The 20,853-nt window shown below is 43.7% G+C and overlaps 1 protein-coding gene across 2 annotated transcripts in view; it reads left to right on the top strand.

Annotated features, from left to right (window-relative positions):
- The window catches only part of PARVA (parvin alpha), a 182,649-nt gene that overhangs the window by 152,816 nt on the left and 8,980 nt on the right, over window positions 1-20,853 (top strand). For both annotated transcript variants that reach the window (XM_057552591.1, XM_057552590.1), the window contains exons 12-13: window positions 1,558-1,659; window positions 2,413-2,485. In XM_057552591.1, coding sequence (XP_057408574.1) covers window positions 1,558-1,659; window positions 2,413-2,485 — 175 coding nt within the window. The remainder of the gene's footprint in view (window positions 1-1,557; window positions 1,660-2,412; window positions 2,486-20,853) is intronic.

Genomic DNA, 20,853 nt, shown 5'->3' with positions numbered 1-20,853 from the left:
GGGGTGGCCTGGGATGAGTCATGCTCAGGCCCTACCAGCCAGATGGATGGAAACAGGGAGGAAGCTGCTTCTAGGTCAAGTTCATGCTCCAGGTTGTTTGCCCATAACCAAGGTTGAGTCACAGGCCCACCAATCAGTCACCCAGCAGAGCTCAGACACTGGGCCCAGCCCAGACGGAATACTAATTCCGTCTAGTATTTTTAAAGTTTCCTAAGATGATTCCAAGAACTTTGGCCTCTTGTGAACTCTAGTAACTGTTGTTTATACGAATATTTGATGGCCCTGCCTCCTTTGCAAGGTTCTAGAATATCAGATATGCACCTGACCAATGTAACTTTGCTCAGGCCATTCTCCATACCCAGAACACCTACTCCTTTCAAATTTCCCTCATCCCACAGGTGCCCACTGTCTCTGCAAAGCCTGCCTCGATTGCCCAGCGCACACATACCTTCCCCTCTCTTGAGCAGAAGGCCTGCACCCCTCTGCTTGGCCTAGGCAGCTGTTGTTCCTCAGACCAGGTTCTCAGTTGATCTGGCCTCTACTGTCCTTGATGGAAGGAACCAGCTCTAAGCCTCTTGCCATGGCCCTGAGCACACAGTTGTGCTTTGTCAGCAAGAGCCAGTACATTGTATCCTGACTGCTTTGTTGTTTTCCCAGATAGAAATAGCAGTAGTTAGTATGTGTGAAGTGTTGCCTACACACCAAGCAGTGTTCTAGGCACCTTACACATATTTACTGGTTTAGGCCGCATGATAACCCTATGAATTAGATACTATACTATCATTGTCCCCATTTTACAGGTGAGAAAAATGAGGCACAGAGAAGCTCTGTAACTTGCTCAAGTCACTCAGTTAATAAGTGGTAGAGCTAGAGGCCAGCTCCAGAGCACATGTTCCTAACAGCTCTACTATGCTGCCTCTCAAGCAGTAATAAGGCGAGGGTGAGAGGGGAGAATGCCCAGGCCGGTATGACACTAGATCTTTCTCTGTTCATAAAGCAGAAGTCGCCCTAGTAGCCTCATGCCGTTGGCCCTCCTCCCTCTGCCCTCCCTAGCAAACTCCTGCTCATCCCTCACGTCTCCATCCAGGCAGCGCCTCCTCCAGAAGCCTTCCCTGTTGCCTTCAGCGGGATGAGTGACCTTTGTCAGTGTCATGCAGGCCAGCATGCTTCCCTCCATCAGAGCAGCGGCTGCATTTCCTCCACAACAGTCTCGCCACTGTACCATGAGTTCCTCCAGGGCAGGGGCCACACCTGACCCACCTCTGTGGTCCCTGTGCCAGATCAGGGCTTGGTACATAGTCGGTGCTCAATAAATACTGGACCAATTGAGATCAGGACCATGGGCTTGTGGCTTCTGTGCTGGACCAGCCAGACATGGGGCAGGCCTGCTGCAGAGCAGACCTTCCTGCCTTGGGCTACTGCCCCTCACCCGCTGCCAGCAGCCTGCCTGGGGATATACCCTTTGCGGGGGTCAACACGGGGGCTGATGTACCCCTGGAAGGGCCTGGGCTGGGGCGCTCAGGGGCCCAGTGCCTTCACCTGTCTCTCTCCCTCCAGTTTGCAGATGGGGTGTACCTGGTGCTGCTCATGGGGCTCCTGGAGGGCTACTTCGTGCCCCTGCACAGCTTCTTCCTGACCCCGGACAGCTTTGAACAGAAGGTTAGGGGAGGTGACATCACGGGAGGCCCCAGCCCACATGCCCGACCCATCCTCCCACACCTCTGCTGGGGCCATCTGGGGAAAAGGTGGCGGCTTCCCATCTGCCCAGAGTCTTCGGTGGTTGGATGGGGGGCCCATTGTGATGCACAGCTGAGCTGGGACGCAGCTACCTACAGGCCACTGAGCACCCTGAACAGCTTTCCCTCTCCTGCACCTTGGTCCCCTAGCCGTATGCTCCTGCCTGGGGCCACAGCCCAGCCTCATCTCTCCCCAGAGGTGACAGGGAAGGTGGCTACAAGGCTGGTCAGACCTGAGGCCAGCACTCAGCCGATTTCTGATGCCTCTCACAGGCTGCCCCAGCCCACCCGCTCGACAAGGGGCATTTGGTCCCAAGCAGAAACCCTTCTCTGCCTCTTGAACATGTCTTGCTGTCTGATCCTTTCAACTGTGGGCACTTATGTCCCTGAGTTTACAGTCCTGGCAGTGACACAAGAACACAGTAAGACAGGGAGAGGATTTTTAACTCCTCTGGGAGTGCTTCACCAACAGCAGGCCGGGCCTGGCTCACACTCCGCGTGGCCGGCCCAGTTTGGCAGCCTTATTTGTCCTTCAAAAAATGGCCTCATTTTAGCTCAGCCCCTGCCCCACTGGCTACAGTGCTGGTTCCTTCACTTTCCAGGGGCAGGTCACAGGGAGCCCCAGGGGTCCAGGAATGAGTGCGCAGCACCTCACGCACTGCCTTTCTCTCTCCAGGTCTTGAACGTCTCCTTTGCCTTCGAGCTCATGCAAGACGGAGGATTGGAAAAGCCAAAACCACGGCCAGAAGGTACTTTGCTCTTCCCTGGGTTGGTGACAATATGGCAAGACCCTCCCCTGCACACAAGTTTTCAGGGCACAGAGCAAGGCTCATGTTTGATACCAGAGGGAAGACTATCTTTTCTGAAGCCTTCTTTGCCATTTGCAGGGGAAGGTGGGACAGGGTGCAGATGCTCAGTCCTGGGCATCCTTTGTGAGCTGCAGATCGCACAGCCTCAGGGAAAATAAAAAGAACCTGAAATCCCACACATGGGGTCATAGGGATAAGGGCCCATGCAGACGTGTCACAGAGCAGAGGTGCTGCTGCAAGAACTGTCCTGGCCTGGTTTCCAGGTTCTTCTGTGCCTGGACAGGGTGCTGACCTGCCCAAGAACTATCTCCCAGGTAGGCAGGGGGAAGATGCAGGGGTCATCACAGGCAGCTCTACTCTGAGAATAATTCCCTTTTCTGCCCTTTGCTCGCTCCAACTCTGCCCAAGGACAAGGTTTGATTTGTCAGGTTTAGGTTGCAAATGTTAAGGCTGAAAAAATACAAAAGGAGCAAAATGCTCCAGCAGCCCTCCCATGCTTGCGCTTGAAGCAATGTGTGCATTTGCAGGGGGAGATGGTAAGACTTGGGCTAAACTGGAAGGACCAGGTAGGGCTTTTGTATTTCTTTTTCTTTTTTCTTTTATATTGGAGTATAGTTGATTAACAATGTTGTGTTAGTTTCAGGTGTACAGCAAAGTGATTCTGTTATACATATACATGTATCTATTCTTTTTCAAATTCTTTTCCCATTTAGGTTATTACAGAATATTGAGCAGAGTTCCCTATGCTATACAGTAGGTCCTTGTTTGGTATCTATTTTAAATATAGCGGTGTATACATGTCAATCCCAAACTCCCAATCTATCCCTTACCTCCACCCTTCCCCCTGGTAACCATAAGTTCATTCTCTAAGTCTGTGGGTCTGTTTCTGTTTTGTAAATAAGTTCATTTGTATAATTTTTTTTAGATTCCACATATAAGCGATATCATATGATATTTGTTTTTTTCTGTCTGACTTACTTCACTTAGTATAGTCTCCAGGTCCATCCATGTTGCTGCAAATGGCATTATTTCATTCTTTTTAGTGGCTGAGTAATATTCCATTGTATATATCTACCACATCTTCTTTATCCATTCATCTGTCGATGGACATTTAGGTTGCTTCCAGGTCTTGGCTATTGTAAACAGTGCTGCAGTGAACATTGGGGTACATGTATCCTTTTGAACCATGTTTTTCTCCAGATATATGCCCAGGAGTGGGATTGCTGGATCATGTGGTAGCTCTATTTTTAGTTTCTTAAGGAACCTCTGTTTCTTAAGGAACACTGTTCTCCACAGTGGCTATACCAAGTTATATTCCCACCAACGGTGTAGAAGGGTACCCTTTTCTCCACACCCTCTCCAGCATTTATTGTTTGTAGACTTTTTGATGATGGCCATTCTGACTGGTGTGAGGTGATATCTCGTTGTAGTTTTGATTTGCATTTCTCTAATAATTAGCAATGTTGAGCATCTTTTCATGTGCCTCTTGGCCATCTGTACGTCTTCTTTGTAGAAATGTCTATTTAGGTCTTCTGCCCATGTTTTGATTGTGTTGTTTGTTTTTTGATATTGAACCACATGAGACTGTTGTAAATTTTAGAGATTAATCCCTTGTTGGTCACATCATTTGCAAATGTTTTCTCCCATTCTTTGTCTTTTCTTTGTCTTTTCGTTTTGTTTATGGTTTCTGTTTCTATGCAAAAGCTTTTGAGTTTAATTAGGTCCCATTTGTTTATTTTTGTTTTTATTTCCATTACTCTAGGAGGCAGATCAAAAAAGATATTGCTGCGATTTATGTCAAAGAGCATCCTGCCTATATTTTCCTCTAAGAGTTTTATGATATCCGGTCTTAAATTTAGATCTTTAGTCCATTTTGAGTTTATTTTTGTGTATGGTGTTAAGGAATGTTCTAATTTCATTTTTTTACATGTAGCTGTCCAGTTTTCCCAGCATCATTTATTGAAGAGATTGTCTTTTCTCCATTGTATAGTCTTGCCTCCTTTGTCATAGATTAATTAACCATAGGTGCATGGGTTTATTTCTGGGCTTTCTATCCTGTTCCATTGATCTATATGTCTGTTTTTGTGCCAGTACCCCACTGTTTTGATGACTGTAGCTTTGTAGTATAGTCTGAAGTTAGGGAGCCTGATAAATACATCATGCCACTCCATTCTGGCCTGCAGAGTTTCTGCCGAGAAATCAGCTAATAACCTTATGGGAGTTCCCTTGTACATTATTTGCTGCTTTTCCCTTATTGCTTTTAATATTTTTTCTTTGTCTTTAATTTTTGTCAGTTTGATTACTATGTGTCTCAGTGTGTTCCTCCTTGGGTTTATCCTGCCTGGGACTCTGTGTGCTTCCTGGACTTGGGTTACTGTTTCCTCTCCCATGTTAGGGAAGTTTTCAGCTATTATCTCTTCAAATATTTTCTCAGGCCCTTTCTCTCTGTCTCTTCTCCTTCTGAGACCCCTATAATGTGAATGTTGCTGCATTTAATGTTGTCCCAGAGGTCTCTTAGGCTGTCCTCATTCCTTTTCACTCTTTTTTCTTTATTCTGTTCCATGGCAGTGATTTCCACCATTCTGTCTTCCAGGTCACTTATCTGTTCTTCTGCCTCAGTTATTCTGCTATTGATTCCTTCTAGTGTATTCTTTATTTCACTTACTGTATTGTTCAACTGTTTGTTTGTTCTTTAGTACTTCTAGGTCTTTGTTAAACACTTCTTATATGGTCTTGATCTGTGCCACCATTCTTTTTCTGAGATCTTGGATCATCTTTACTATCATTACTCTGAATTCTTTTTCAGGTAGATTGTGTATCTCTACTTCACTAGTTATTCTTCTGGGGTTTTATCTTTTTCCTTCATCTGGGACATATTCCCCTGCCCTCTCATTTTGTCTAACTTTCTGTGATTGCGATTTTTGTTCTGCAGGATGCAGGGTTGTATTTCTTGCTTCTGCTGCCTGCCCCCTGATGAATGAGGCTGTCTAAGAGGCTTCTGCAGGCTTCCTGGTGGGAGGGACTGGTACCTGCCCACTGGTGGGTGGAGCTGGGTCTTGTCCCTCTGGTGGGGAGGGCCATGTCAGGGGTGTGTTTATTGAGCAGTGGTCTACTCTGGAAGACTTTAAGCAGCCTGTCTGCTGATGGGTGGGGCTGTGTTCCCACCCTGTTGGTTGTTTGGCCTGATTCGTCCCAGCACTGGAGTCTAGAGGCTGTTGGGTGGGGCCAGGTCTTGGTGAGAAAATGGTGTCCTCCAAGAGGGCTCACGCCAATGAGTACTCCCCAGAACTGCCACCACTAGTGTCCTTGTCCCCGCAGTGAGCCACAGCCATCCCCCACCTCCACAGGAGACCCTCCAATACTAGCAGGTAAGTCTGGCCCAGTGTCTTAATGTAGTCACTGCTTTTTACCCTGGGTCCTGGTGCACTCGAGACCCTGTGTGCACCCTCCAAGAGTGGAATTTCTGTTTCTCCCAGTCCTGTGGAATTCCTGTGATCAAACCCTGCTGGCCTTCAAAGCTAGAGTCCTTGGGGGCTCCTCCTCCTATTGCCAGACCCCCAGGCTGGGGAGCCTGATGTGAGGCTCAGAACTTTCACTCCTGTAGGAGAACCTCTGTTATATAATTATTTTCCAGTTTGTGGGTCACCCACCCAGCATGTATGGGATTTGTTTTTATCATGATTACGCCCCTCTTACCATCTCATTGTGGCTTCTTCTTTGTCTTTGGATGTAGGGTATCTTTTTTGGTACATTCCAACATTTTTTTGTTGGTGGTTATTCAGCAGTTAGTTGTGATTTTGGTGTTTTCATAAGAGGAGGTGAGCTCATGTTCTTCTCCTCCTCCATCTTGTCTCCTCTCCCCCAGGGCTTTTGTATTTAGACATTAGGATAGAGGAGTAAGCATCCCAGACAGGATGGCCATGTGAGCAAATGTCCTGCCTGGGGAATGGGGAAGGGCTTAGCTTATGAGACAGCCAAGCATGTGGCTAAGCCATGACAGACCTTGGTCCAGTCCCTACCCCACCAGCCTTGGGCAACTTACTGGTCGTATTTTTCATGTCTATAAAAGTGGAAATCCTAGGGACATGCACATTATATGATTAAATGTGATGATGTCTGATGCACAGCACCTGACACCTAATAATGAGTATATAGCAGTTACCTATTTGGCTGGAATATTAAGAGTATGAATTGAATAATAGTTGATTACAGTGAAGCAAGTCCTGGAGGGACTTTATGCCAAGGCAGCAAGTTTGGACTTGATTCTGTAGGCAGTAGGAGTCATGGAAGTTTCTTGAGCAGGTGAGTGATGTGATCAGAGCTCTATTCCAGAGAGATGACTTGGAAGGCAGTGTGAAGAACAGATATTTAGATGCGGGGCACCATCAGCAGTACTGGGGAACCTAGGAGGAAAAACAAGCTTGGGAGGGGACATAAGAGTGTCAGCTTTGGAAACCTTGAGGTTGACACCTAGGCTTGACACAAGCGGAACTGGAGTTTATGTAGAAGATCAGGGCTGTGGTTATATCACTGCAAGTCTTCCACTTGTTCCATTCTCTCTTGGTGTACAACAGGAAAGCATGTAGAGAAAAGGGAAAGGTTAGGGACAATATCTTGTGGGAATGCCTTTACTTATGAAGCTGGAGAAGAAAGCAGGAAGACTGGAGGAGAGAGGTCAATTGCAAAGACATTGGTTGGTCCCTGTCTCATGACTCTTTCCAGACCTCAGTAACTATCAGCTCTGGTCAACAAAAGCCAATCCCTTAGTGTCATTTATCATCACCTTGTTCTAAGCACCTGGTCACTGCCAGAGGCAGACCTCTAGCAAGGCTGCTGTCCCTCACGGGGTTGTCTCCCTGCAAGGCCACTGTAGCCATCCTAATGCCTTTAGAAGTAGACCCTGAGTATCCTGTGGCCAGCTGATAAGCACCCTGCTTCTGGGTAGGAGAGACGTAGCAGGATAGTCCGGCCAGCATTTCTGTGTCTGTTTTCTTGAACTGCTTAATATGAAACTTCCTGGTTACAGATTGGAAGTACTTCTTCTGATACTTCAGTTTTCAAGCATTTATTTCCCTTAAGACAGTTTTCCCAATATCAATTAATTTATAGGGATATTTCAGTATATAGATGACATTTCTTGTATAAATATTAAACTGCTTAATATGAAATTTCCTGACCAATATGAATGGAAAAACACATCTGTTTTATTTGCTATTATACTGGGCACCATGCCCATGCTGAAAATTTCCAGTGCGTAAAGGAGAATTGAGATGGTATTTTGTGAGACCATACTTGGTGAGAGGTATACCCCAGCATTCTTGTTTCTCTGCTTCTAACTGGGAGGTGAAATTCAGTAGTAAATGCTGCAGACTTTCAAAAGGGGCTAATCTGGGTAATTCTTTGAGGGTGTTTCAACATCAAACTGGATGTGGTAGAGGCATTTTTCATGGCAAATGTTTTTAAGGTCAGGAAAATGCATCCTCTGCCATGCTGTTTGTTTGACACTCAAAGCTCTGTTATACCTTGAAATCCCCTGGAAACTTTGGGTTTCCATCTCAGATGACTTTTGCTGCCCAGGCTTCATAACCTTTTAGTACCCCAGTTAGTGTAAGCCAAGTGTTAGCAGCAAGTTCATGGCCAGTGGAGCAGTTGACATATTGGCATGAAGCTGGTGGCTTTCTATTTAGGGTGTCATACCATTTGTCTTCAAATGCACATGCCTACCCTGTTATCATCATTCAAGTAGACTCATCATTGAGTATGGATAAGACCCCAGCACAACAGACAGGTGGGGACTAGAAGAAACTTACTACAAGGCAGGAATGAAGTCTGCCTGTAAGACAGCCAGCAGGCTGATGGAATATCTAAAATACAAGGAGTCAAATAGCTGGGACCAAGCTACTTAAAACAATGCTGAAAATCCAGGCAGGTGAAGGCAGCTTAGTTGTAGATGATCAATACTATTTGTGGAATGATTTGGTCAGTGGCTGGAAATATGGGAAATGGTTCAACTTCCCTTCCCCATTCCCTTAGGGATAGTGTACAGACCAGTGGCAAAAATTTTAAACTCTGATAATATCAAGTATTAACAAACAAGGATGTACAAAAACTGCTGTTTCTGTTTGTCCTTATCAATACATTTAATATTTGTAATACCACTGTGGTATTAAATGCAGAATGATGGCCTCCCCCAAAATGTCCACATCCTAATCCCTGGGACCTGTTAATACCTTACATGGTAAAAGGGACTTTACAGATGTGATTAAGTTGAGGATCTTGAGCTAGAGAGATTACCTTGGATCATCTGGGTGGTTCCAGTGTAATCACAAGAGAAGAGGGAAGCAGAAGACTCATCAGAATGATGTAGCATGAGAAAGATTCAACCAGCCATTGATGGCTTTGAAGATGAAAGGAGGCCATGAGCCAAAGAATGCTGGTAGCCCCTAGAAGCTAGGAAAAGCAAGAAAACAGATTCTCCCCTAGTGTCTCCAGAAGCAAACACAACCCTGCTGATACCTTGATTTTATCCCAGTGAGACCCATTTTGGACTTTGATGACATTTAGAACTGTAAGATAATACATTTGGATTGTTTTAAGCCACCAAATTTGTGGTAATATGTTAAAGCAACAATAGAAAACTAATATACCCTATGACCAGCAATTTCACTCATAAGTATGCATGTCCATATACTAGGACCCTAGTCCAAAAATATCCATGATAAACTAAACTGGAGAGTGCATCCCCAGGGAACAAGCTAAATAAATTGGAGTATATTCATACCATGGATTATTACACAATGGCAACAATAAGAAAGAATGAACTGAGAAATCGTGTGAGAGACTTCTAGTTACTGTAGCATGAAGAGGTCAGTGATTATCCTCTGCAAAAAAAGCAAGTGTAAAACTGGACAAAATGATCAGAAACAGGCATTTCAAGGCACTGAATATTTACCAGAAGTAGATAACAGATTGAGAAGCATTCTTGAAAAATGATAGAATATACTAGAATAATTATACCCCAATAAAACAATAAATTATACCTCAATGAAATTGTTTAAAGGATGAATCCTATAAACATAATTTTGAGTAAAAAAAAATCACAAAATAATATGCATAGTATGAGTATTTATATAAAGTGTAAAAATAGACAAAACTACAGTCTGCTGTTTAAAGGTGCATATGTTGCTGGTGGAACTATGAAGAAGAGCAAGGAAGTGATCACGATAAAAGTGAGGATTGTGGTTATCTTTGAAGGGTGAGATAGGGTTGTGACCTGAATGCAGAGAGGAAGGGGGTGTTTCTAGGGTACCGACAATGTTCGTACCTGAGACATGGGTGGTGGTTATGTGAGGGTTCCCTTACAAGTATTTAAAACTGAACATATATATGTTGAATGTACTTTTCTGGATGCTTGTCATAGGAAAAAATTTTAATATGTAAAGAATATGGCAAAATCACCAGATAGGGTAGCAGGCCACCACGAAAATGACCAATAGCAAAGGATGGATTCTGTCTCAGTGGGGAATAGGAAGTAAACAGGAGAGCGAGGCAGAGACTGAGGATGAGCTACATCCATTGGAGGTGGGATGGAGGCTGGAACATGATGGACATCTTGGGGTCTGGGCTTACCCTGAGTAGGCAGCCTGTGGCCACCCAACTTATTCCAGCCCCCACAAGCTGGTGGCCCTGAGCCACCAGGTTTCTTCCCACCTTGGTCAGGGAACTCAAAGATGGGGTTGGAGAGACTTCAGAGAAGCAAGGGGCCTCAGACTGGGATGAGACAGTCTGGGGTAGCCCAAATGGGTCCATGGAGGGCATGGCCACACAGGGCCATGTCCCCTTGTGTAAAGCCTGGGTTTCTGCATTAGCAGAGTTCCTCTCCCTCCTAGACTTCTGCATCTTTTAAAGAACCACAAACGCATTTCGGATGGTCCTCTGATGGATGGGAATTGTCACTAATGCCACTGAGTGAGAGGAGCAAACCTAGAGCCCTTTCCCCTTGACCAGAGGCCATTTTTCTCCTCAGAGTGGTCTTGGGTCTGATTTGTCTCTTCCTTGGCCCCAGCCAGCCAGACAGCCTCTGCTCTGACTGTCTATCCAGGTGCCCTACCATCCTGATTGCCTGCTCCCAGATAGGGACTCTGGGCCAGCACAGAGAAATGATCAGAGCAGTGCTAACTTGCTAATCATGTAATTTATTAGCCCAGGGTTTTAAAGAGGCTCTATATTACAGGGAGTCACAGATCATTCCCAGGAATCCAAAGCTCTTCTCCTAGCTGAGATGCCCTACCTACTGGCCTACGTGGAACTACCTGTGTGGTTGTTGGTTTTCTTGAAAAGAACAGACAATAAGCAGTGTCTCTGACTGTAGTTCCCCCCCCCACTTCACCAGGCCCACCTCATGGTGATCACCTGTAGGAAGAAGCAACTCAGATTTGCCAAGGAGCAGGGCTTAATCTTTGTGAATGGTACCCCCCTGGAGTTGTGCAGTGCATAGACATAGCAGCTCTGCTACTAGGCAAAGATGGGAAAGTGGGAAGGAAACTACCATTTAGGGAGCCCTTCATATGTTCCAGGTGTTTTTTATAAAACCCAATTTTACCAGTGAGCAAACTGATTCGGAGACATTAAATGACTTTACGCCTTTAACCCATTGTAGTGAAGATGGACTTCAAACTTTAGTGGGCGTTAAAATTAAAACAGAGGAGACATATCAAGGTGGCAGAGTAGAAGGATTCAGAGCTCACCTCCCCCCATGAACGCCAAAAATACATCTACATGTGGAGTAATTTTCACTGAAAATTAACTGGAGATTGGCAGAAAGACTCTTGTACAACCAACACTAAGAAAGATCCACACAGAATCGGGTAGGAAGGGAAGAGAAGCAATCAGGGACCTGTGCCCCTGGGAGGGGACTCAGAAGAGGAGGGGGATTACATGGACAGAGATCTCCCTGGGGAGGGAGCAGTTTGAGCCACATATTGGGCACGCCAGCCCTGAGGTCTAACACCAGGTAGACGAGTTCCCTTAGGTTTGACAATCAGTGGGACTAATAGGAGGGCTGTAAGAAACCTAGACTCTTCTCATGAAGAGCACACACACTTGCTAGCTCCCAAAACAAGCAGAGGAAGCAGATTGAAACTGCTTGGGACTCTGACCGGTTTCCCACAACTGCTGCAGCCTGAGCGGAGTACCCGCTCCAGCCCCACTTGCTCCATGATGCTGCTCCACACTAAGGCAAGGGCTGCTGTGGCCAAGGGGAGTGCTCAGTTGTGAGGCATGGAGCTGGCTCAGACATAGAACAGCATCTGAAAGGGGTGGGAGAACCCATTACTGGTGCTTATGGAGGAGCGCATTAGAAGCAGTCTGAGACCCTAGCTAGGGCTGGGACTGCCATGGCCCACACACAGACCCACACTGAGTGCCCAATCCAACACTGCTCTGCTCTGAGATGAGGGTGCCAGTGATGGGAGGGGGAGAGCACACACTTAGGGGGAACAGAGCCAGTTCAGACCCTACCCTCAGGGCTTCTGCTTCAGCAACTTGGGACCCAACCTTGCTTCAAATAGGGTGATATCAGCCACTGAGCAGAGCATAAGGCCCAGCTCACACCTAGCTCTGGATCTAGCCCCTTCATCTCCAGCCCCACCTCCTACCAATGTGATACCTGCCAGAACACCATGGGGGAAGATGTGACTCATGCTCATATCAGATCCAGCTCTCCCACCAAAGCCACTGGGCACATGCAGACTGTATAGGGTCACTCCCATACAAGGACACCCATTCAAGACCAGAGTAGGTAACTGTTTCACCTAATCTCATAGAGACAGAGGAAGTTAAGCAAAAGGAGAAGATAGAGGAATTTGTTTCAATTGAAAGAACAAGAGAAAACCCCTGAAAAACAACCAATGAAATGAAAATAAATAATTTATCAGATAAAGAGTTCAAAGCATTAGTAATAAGAATGCTAACTGGATTACTGAAAAAAAAAAAGATTAATACAGTGAGAATTTTAATAAAGAACTAGAAAATATAAAAAAGAACCAGTTAGAACTGAAGAATACAATAAATGAAATGAAAAACATGCTAGAAAGAATTAACAGCAGACTAGGTAATACAGAAGAACGTATAAGTGATCTGCAAGATAGAATAATGGAAATCACCCTGTCATAACAGCAAGAATAAAAAGAAATTAAAAAAAAATAAGAACACTTTAAGGGACCTCTGGGACATCAAGCATGAAAAAAAAAAAGAATCAGATTATGGGGGGTCCCAGATGGAGAAGAGGGAGAAAAGTGTCCAAAATGTATTTGATGAAATTATGGCTGAAAAATTCCTGAACCTGAAGAAGAAAACAGATATCCAGGTACAGGAAGCACAGAAGGTCCCAAACAAGATGAACCCAAACAGACCCACACCAAGACATATCATAATTAAAATGGCAAAAGTTAAAGAGAGAATTCTAAAGGCAGCAAGAAAGAAAACAGAGTCATATATATCAGGGAACACCCATAAGGCTATCAGCTGATTTTTCTGCAGAAACTTTGCAGGCCAAAAGGGAGTGGTATGCTATATTTAAAGTGCTGAAAGGGAAAAACCTGCAACCCAGGATACTCTACCCAGCAAAATTATCATTTAGAATTGAAGGAGAGATACAGAACTTCTCAGGCAAGCAAAACTAAAGAGTTCATCAATACTAATATGATCCTAAAAGAAATGTTAAAGAGTCTTCTCTAAGTGGAAAATAGAAGGCTAATACAAGAAGTAAGTATAGGAAAGGAAAAATCCCACTAGTAAAGCAAGTATATAGTAAAGGATGAGGATCAACCAATTAAATAAGCTAACATGAAGATTAAGACCAAAAAAATTGTAAAATCAATTTTAACTGCAACAAACAGTGAAGGAATACACATGAAGATGTAAAATAGGACATCAAAAACACAAAATGTTGGGGAGGGGAGTAAAAAAATGTAGATCTTTTAGAATGTGTTTGAACTTTGACTGTCAGTTACACATAGTTATAAGTCAACATATATGAACCCCATAGTAACCACAAATCAAAAACCTACAATAGATACACAAAAGATAGATAGAAAGGAACACAAGCATACCACTAAAGAAAATCATCAAACCAAAAGGGAAGAAACTAAAAGAAGAAAAGAACAGAGAAGAACTACAGAAACAGCCAGAAAACAAGTAACAAAATGGCAGTAAGTACATACCTATCAATAATCACTTTAAATGTCAATAGACTAAATGCTCCAATCAAGACATAGGGCAGGGCTTCCCTGGTGGTGCAGTGGTTAAGAATCCGCCTGCCAATGCAAGGGACATGGGTTCGAGCCCTGGTCTGGGAAGATCCCACATGCCGTGGAGCAACAAAGCCCATGCACCACAACTACTGAGTCTGCGCTCTAGAGCCCGCAAGCCACAACTACTGAGCCCATGTGCCACAACTACTGAAGCCCGCATGCCTAGAGCCCGTACTCCGCAACAAGAGAAGCCACTGCAGTGAGAAGCCTGCGCACCCCAACGAAGAGTAGACCCCGCTCGCCACAGCTAGAGAAAGCCCACACGCAGCAACGAAGACCCAACGCAGCCATAAAGGAAGGAAAGAAGGAGGGAGGGAGGGAGGGAGGGAAAGGAAGGAAGGAAGGAAAGAGAGAGAGAAAGAAAGAAAGAAAGGAAAGAAAGAAAAAAGAAAGAAAGAAAGACATAGAGCAGAAAGGAGCAATCAAGATGGTGGAGTAGTCGGATGTGAAGCTCACCTCTTGCCACAAATACATCAAAAGTACATCTAGGGCTTCCCTGGTGGCGCAGTGGTTGAGAATCTGCCTGCCAATGCAGGGGACACAGGTTCGAGCCCTGGTCTGGGAAGATCCCACATGCCGCGGAGCAACTGGGCCCGTGAGCCACAATTACTGAGCCTGTGCGTCTGGAGCCTGTGCTCCACAACAAGAGAGGACACGATAGTGAGAGGCCCGCGCACCGCGATGAAGAGTGGCCCCCGCTTGACACAACTAGAGAAAGCCCTCACGCAGAAGCGAAGACCCAACACAGCCATAAATAAAATAAATAAATAAATAATTAAAAAAAAAAAAAAGTACATCTACATGTGGAATGATTCTCACAGAATATCTACCAAAGGCTGGCAGAAGACCTCTGACCTCTGAAAGGGCAAGAAAATCTCCATGTAACTGGGTAGAACAAAAGAAAAAAGCAAGAGAAAAAAGAAAGTGAGAAAGGAATCCGAATGGGACCTGCACCCCTGGGAGGGAGCTCTGAAAGAGGAAAGCTTCCTGCACCCTGGGACGTCCCCTCACCAGTAGGGACATCAGCCAGGACAGAGCTTCAGAGCCTTGGAAGAGAACGCAAGAACCAGTTTGCAGCAGAAAGAATGCAGAGAGACATGCACAGATGGTCAGTGCCACTGCTCTCCTCTCCCCAGTGCATCTGCCAGGGCAAGCGTGGGCTGGGTGCAGAAGCTCGGGCTTTGGAGATCAGACCTGGGGAGAGGATTGGGATGGGCTGCATGGAAACAGCCTGAAGGGGCTGGAGTCTGGTGCAACCACACCTGAGTGTGTATGCAGAGGAAGCCTGGGCCACCTTAGAGGCAAGGAGCCATTGTGCGGGTGGCATGCAAGGGAAGGGGTGGGACCCACCATTACACTCTTTTTCCCTACATGTGCTCTCAGGTGGCAGGACACTGCCTACAGGAGCTCCAGGAGCAGTCACAAGCTGCCACTGCTGCTGCCCCATTTCAGGAGCGGTTGTGAACTTCTTCCATTCCCATCACATGCTCTGGGGACATGCATGAGCCACCACCACTGCTGAGAACCCCATGACTGGGCACCAGCTGCTGCATCTACACACTCCCTATTAAGGGGATAACGGCCAGCACACACTGAGGAAAGAGGTGACAGGCATCCATACTAAAAACAGCCCTTGCACCAAAAATACTAAACCCACACAAGCTACACAGGGGTACTTCCACATATAAATAGCCCTCCAAGACCTCAGTAGATAATTATTTCTCCTAAACTCACAATAAGAGAAGTATAAGTAAAATGAAGAAGCAGAGGAACCACTCCCAGTTAAAAGACCAAGAGAATTCCCCTGAAAGAACAAACAATGAAACAGATCCCTTCAGCCTAATAGACACCAATTTTGAAAAGGAGATAAAGAAAATACTGAAGGAATTAGGAAAGGCTATCAACAGAAATGCAAAGTACTGTAGAAAGGAACTAGAAACTGTAAAGAGGAACTAAGAAAAATTAGAAAACTCATTTGCCAAGACAAAAACTGGACTAAAGGCAATGAATAGCAGAATAAATAATGCAGAAGAACAAATAAGTGACCTGGAAGATAGAATAATGAAAATCACACAGGACAGCAGGCAGAAAGACCAATTTTTTAAAAAATGAAAGCAATATAAGAGACCTATGGGATAATATAAAGTATGCCAATCTGTGTATGATAAGGATTGTAGAAGGGGAAGAAAGAGAAAAGGGGGTTGAAAATGTATTTAAGGATATTATGGCTGAAAACTTCCCAAACCTAAAGAAGGAAACATATCCAGGTGCAGGAAGCACAGAGGGTCCCAAACAAGGTAAACCCAAACAGACCTACACTGAAACATATTATAATAAAAATGGCAAAAGTTATAGAGAGGGTTCTAAAGGCAGCAAGAAAAACACGGAGTTCATTACAAGTGAACATAAGGCTATCAGCTGACTTCTCTACAGAAACGTTGCAGGCTAGAAGGGAGTGGAAAAAATATATTCAAAGTCCAGAAAGGGAAAAATCTGCAACCTAGGATACTCTACCCAGCAAAATTATCATTTAGAATAGAAGGAGAGATAAAGAATTTCTCAGAAAAGCAAAAACTAAAAGAATACAGCAATACTAAACCTATCCTAAAGGAAATATTGAAAGGTCTCCTATAAATAGAAAAGAAGTAAGAATATATAGGAAAGAGAAAATCACAATTGGAAAACAAAGCACCTAAATAAGCGAGTACACAGATTTTTTTAAAAATCAAAAAATGTCTGTGAAAGTGATGATAACCACAATGAACAGCAAAAGGATGAACATGAAGATGTAAAAGAGGACATCAAAGTCATGAAATGTGGCGGAGGAAGAACATGTAGCTTTTTTTTTTCATTTCCTAGAATGTGTTTGAGCCTATATGACTACCAGTCTAAGGCGAGTAGATACAGGATGGGGTTAACATACTTGAAAAACAGGCTAACCACAAATCAAAAACATACAATAGATTCACAAAAAAAAAAAAAAAAAAAGAGAACATAAGTATAATACAAAAGAAAATCATCAAACCACAGAAAGAAAGGGACAAAGAAGAAATATAAAATCAATGGGGGGGCTTCCCTGGTGGTGCAGTGGTTGAGAGTCTGCCTGCCAGTGCAGGGGACACGGGTTCGAGCCCTGGTCTGGGAGGATCCCACATGCCGCGGAGCAACTGGGCCTGTGAGCCACAGGTACTGAGCCTGCGCGTCTGGAGCCTGTGCTCCGCAACAGGAGAGGCCGCGATAGTGAGGGGCCCGCGCACCGCAATGAAGGGTGGCCCCTGCTTGCCGCAACTAGAGAAAGCCCTCGCACAGAAATGAAGACCCAAAACAGCCATAAATAAATTAATAAAAAAAAAATCAATGGGAAAAAAATGTTAAAATGGCAATAAATAGATATCTATCAATAATTACCTTAAATGTCAATGGACACAATGCTCCAATCAAAACACACAGAGTAGCAGAGTGGATTTTTTTTAAAAAAGAGCCTACAATATGCTGCCTACAAGAGACCCACTTCAGGGCAAAAGATATATATAGATTGAAAGTGAGGGGATGGAAAAAGATATTTCAAGCAAACGGGAATGAAAAAACAGAGGTTACAATTCTCATATCATACAAAATGACTTTAAAACATAGGCCATAAAGAAAGATAAAGGACACTGTATAATGATAAAAGGATCAATACAGGAAGAGGATTGTATACTTGTCAACATACATGCACCTAATATAGGAGCACCCAAATACATAAAACAAATACTAACAGACATAAAGAGAGAAAATGACAGTAATATAATAATAGTAGGAGACTTTAACACCCCACTCACATCAATGGACAGATCTTCTAGACAGAAAATTAATAAGGTAACAGATCTTAAATGATACAGTAGAACAGTTATACATAATTGATATTTTCAGAACATTACATCCAAAAAATCAGAATACACATTCTTTTCAAGTGCACATGGAACATTCTCTAGGATTGACCACATACTAGGGTACAAAACAAGCCTCAACAAATTTAAGAGTATAGAAATTATCTCAAACATCTTTTCTGACCACACCAGCATGAAACTAGAAATCAACCACAGAAAAAGAAATGAGAAAAAAATGATTACATGGAGATTAAACAACGTACTACTAAAAAACCACTGGATCAACAATGAAATCAAAAAGGAAATTTAAAAATACCTTGAGACAAATGACAGTGAAAACACACCATACAAAATCTTTGGGATGCAGCAAGAGCAGTTCTCAGAGGAAAGTTCATAGCGACACACGCCTTTCTCAGAAAACAAGAAAAATCAAGTAAAAACCTAACCTACACTTAAAAGAATTAGAAAAAGAAGAACAAACAAAACCTAAAGTCAGCAGAAGGAAGGAAATAATAAAGATCAGAGAGCAAATAAATAAAATAGAGATTAAAAAAACAATAGACATTCTCTGACATAAATCGCAGCAGGATTTTTTTTGATCCACCTCGTAGAGTAATGATAATTAAAACAAAGATAAACAAATGGGACCTAATTAAACTTAAAAGGTTTTGCACAGCAAAGTAAACCATAAACACGAAAAGACAACCCACAGAATGGGAGAAAATATTTGCAAAGGAAGCAACTGACAAGGGATTAATCTCCAAAATATACAAACAGCTCAAGCAGCTCAATATCCAAAAAACCCAAAAAACCCAATCAAAAAGTGGGCAGAAGATCTAAATAGACGTTTCTCCAAAGAAGACATACAGATGGCCAAAAAGCACATGAAAAGATGCTCAACATCACTAATTATTAGAGAAATGCCCATCAAAACTACAATGAGGTATCACCTCACAGTGGTCAGAATGACCATCATCAAAAAACTCTACAGGGGCTTCCCTGGTGGCACAGTGGTTGAGAGTCTGCCTGCCAATGCAGGCCACACGGGTTCAATCCCTGGTCTGGGAAGATCCCACATGCCACGGAGCAACTAGGCCTGTGAGCCACAACTACTGAGCCTGCGTTTCTGGAGCCTGTGCTCCGCAACAAGAGAGGCCGCAACAGTGAGAGGCCCGCGCACTGTGATGAAGAGTGGCCCCCGCTTGCCACAACCAGAGAAAGCCCTCGCACAGAAACGAAGACCCAACACAGCCAAAAATAAATAAATAAATAAATGTGGGGTTTAAAAAAAAAAAAGTGGATACATTTAGGAATGGAAGCAATGTTTAAAAAAAATCTACAAATAGTAAATGCTAGAGAGGATGTGGAGAAAAGGGAACCCTCCTACACTGTTGGTGGGAATGTAATTGGTACAACTATTATGGAGAACAGTATGGAGGCTCCTTAAAAAACTAAAAATAGAACTACCATATGATCCTGCAATCCCACTCCTGGACATATACCCAGATAAAACCATAATTCAAAAAGATACATGCACCCCTATGTTCATTGCAGCACAATTTACAATAGCCAGGACGTGGAAGCAACCTAAATGTCCATTGACAGAGGAATGGATAAAGAAGATGTGGTGTGTGTGTGTGTGTGTGTGTGTATATATATATATATATATATATATATATATATACACACACACACACATATACATACAATGGAATATTACTCAGCCATAAAAAGGAATGAAAGAATGTCATTTGCAGCAACATGGATGGACCTAGAGATTCTCATACTGAGTGAAGTAAGTCAGACAGAGAAAAACAAATATCATATATCGCTTATATGTGGAATCTAAAAAAATGTTACAAATGAACCTTTTTACAACACAGAAATAGAGTCACAGATGTAGAAAACAAATTTATGGTTACCGGTGCGGGGGGGGAAAGGAGGGGAGGGATAAACTGGGAGATTGGAATTGACATATACACACTACTATATATAAAGTAGATAACTAAAAGACCTACTGTATAGCATGGGGAATTCTTCTCAATACTCTGTAATGACCTACATGGGAAAAGAATTTTAGAAAGAGTGGATATATGTATATGTATAACTGATTCACTTTGCTGTACAGCAGAAACTAACACAACACTGCAAATCAACTATACTCCAGGGGCTTCCCTGGTGGCGCAGTGGTTGAGAATCTGCCTGCTAATGCAGGGGACACGGGTTCGAGCCCTGGTCTGGGAAGATCCCACATGCCACGGAGCAGCTGGGCCCGTGAGCCACAATTGCTGAGCCTGCGCGTCTGGAGCCTGTGCCCCGCGACGGGAGGGGCCGCGATAGAGAAAGGCCCGCGCACCGCGATGAAGAGCGGTCCCCGCACCGCGATGAAGAGTGGCCCCCGCTTGCCGCAACTGGAGAAAGCCCTCGCACGAACCGAAGACCCAACACAGCCATAAATAAATAAATAAATAAATAAATAAATAAATAAATAAATAAGAAAATCCTTTAAAAAAAAAAAAAACAACTATACTCCAATAAAAATTAAATTTTAAAAAACAATAGGAAAAAAAGCAATAAAACCAAGAGCTGGTTCTTTGAAAGGGTAAACAAGATTGACAAACCTCTAGCCAGGCTCACCAAGAAGAAAAGAGAGAGAACCAAAATAAACAAAATAAGAAATGAAAAAGGAGACATAACAACCCATACCACAGAAATACAGAAAACCATAAGAGAATACTATGAACAATTATATGCCAACAAATTCGACAACCTAGAAGAAATGGACAAGTTTCTAGAAACATACAGCCCACGAAAATTGAATCAAGAAGAAACAGATAATTTGAACAGACTGATCACTAGAGATGAAGTAGATGACCAGATGGCTTCACAGGCGAATTCTACCAAACATACAAAGAACTTTTACTGATCCTTCTCAAACTCTTCCAAAAATTGAAGAGGAGGGAACACTCCCAAAGACATTATATGAAGCCACCATCATCCTGATACCAAAACCAGCAAAGGCAAAGCCAGCCACAGCAATCAGATGAGAAAAAGAAATAAAAGGTATCCAAATTGGAAGGGAAAAGGTAAAATTGTCATTATATGCAGATGTCATGATTCTGTATAG

The sequence above is a fragment of the Balaenoptera acutorostrata genome, chromosome 9, assembly GCF_949987535.1.
Source record: "Balaenoptera acutorostrata chromosome 9, mBalAcu1.1, whole genome shotgun sequence".
In the NCBI taxonomy this organism is placed as follows: Eukaryota; Metazoa; Chordata; class Mammalia; order Artiodactyla; family Balaenopteridae; genus Balaenoptera; species Balaenoptera acutorostrata.
The sequence above is the reverse complement of the archived record's forward strand: the minus strand, read 5'-3'. Positions and strand labels throughout refer to the sequence as shown.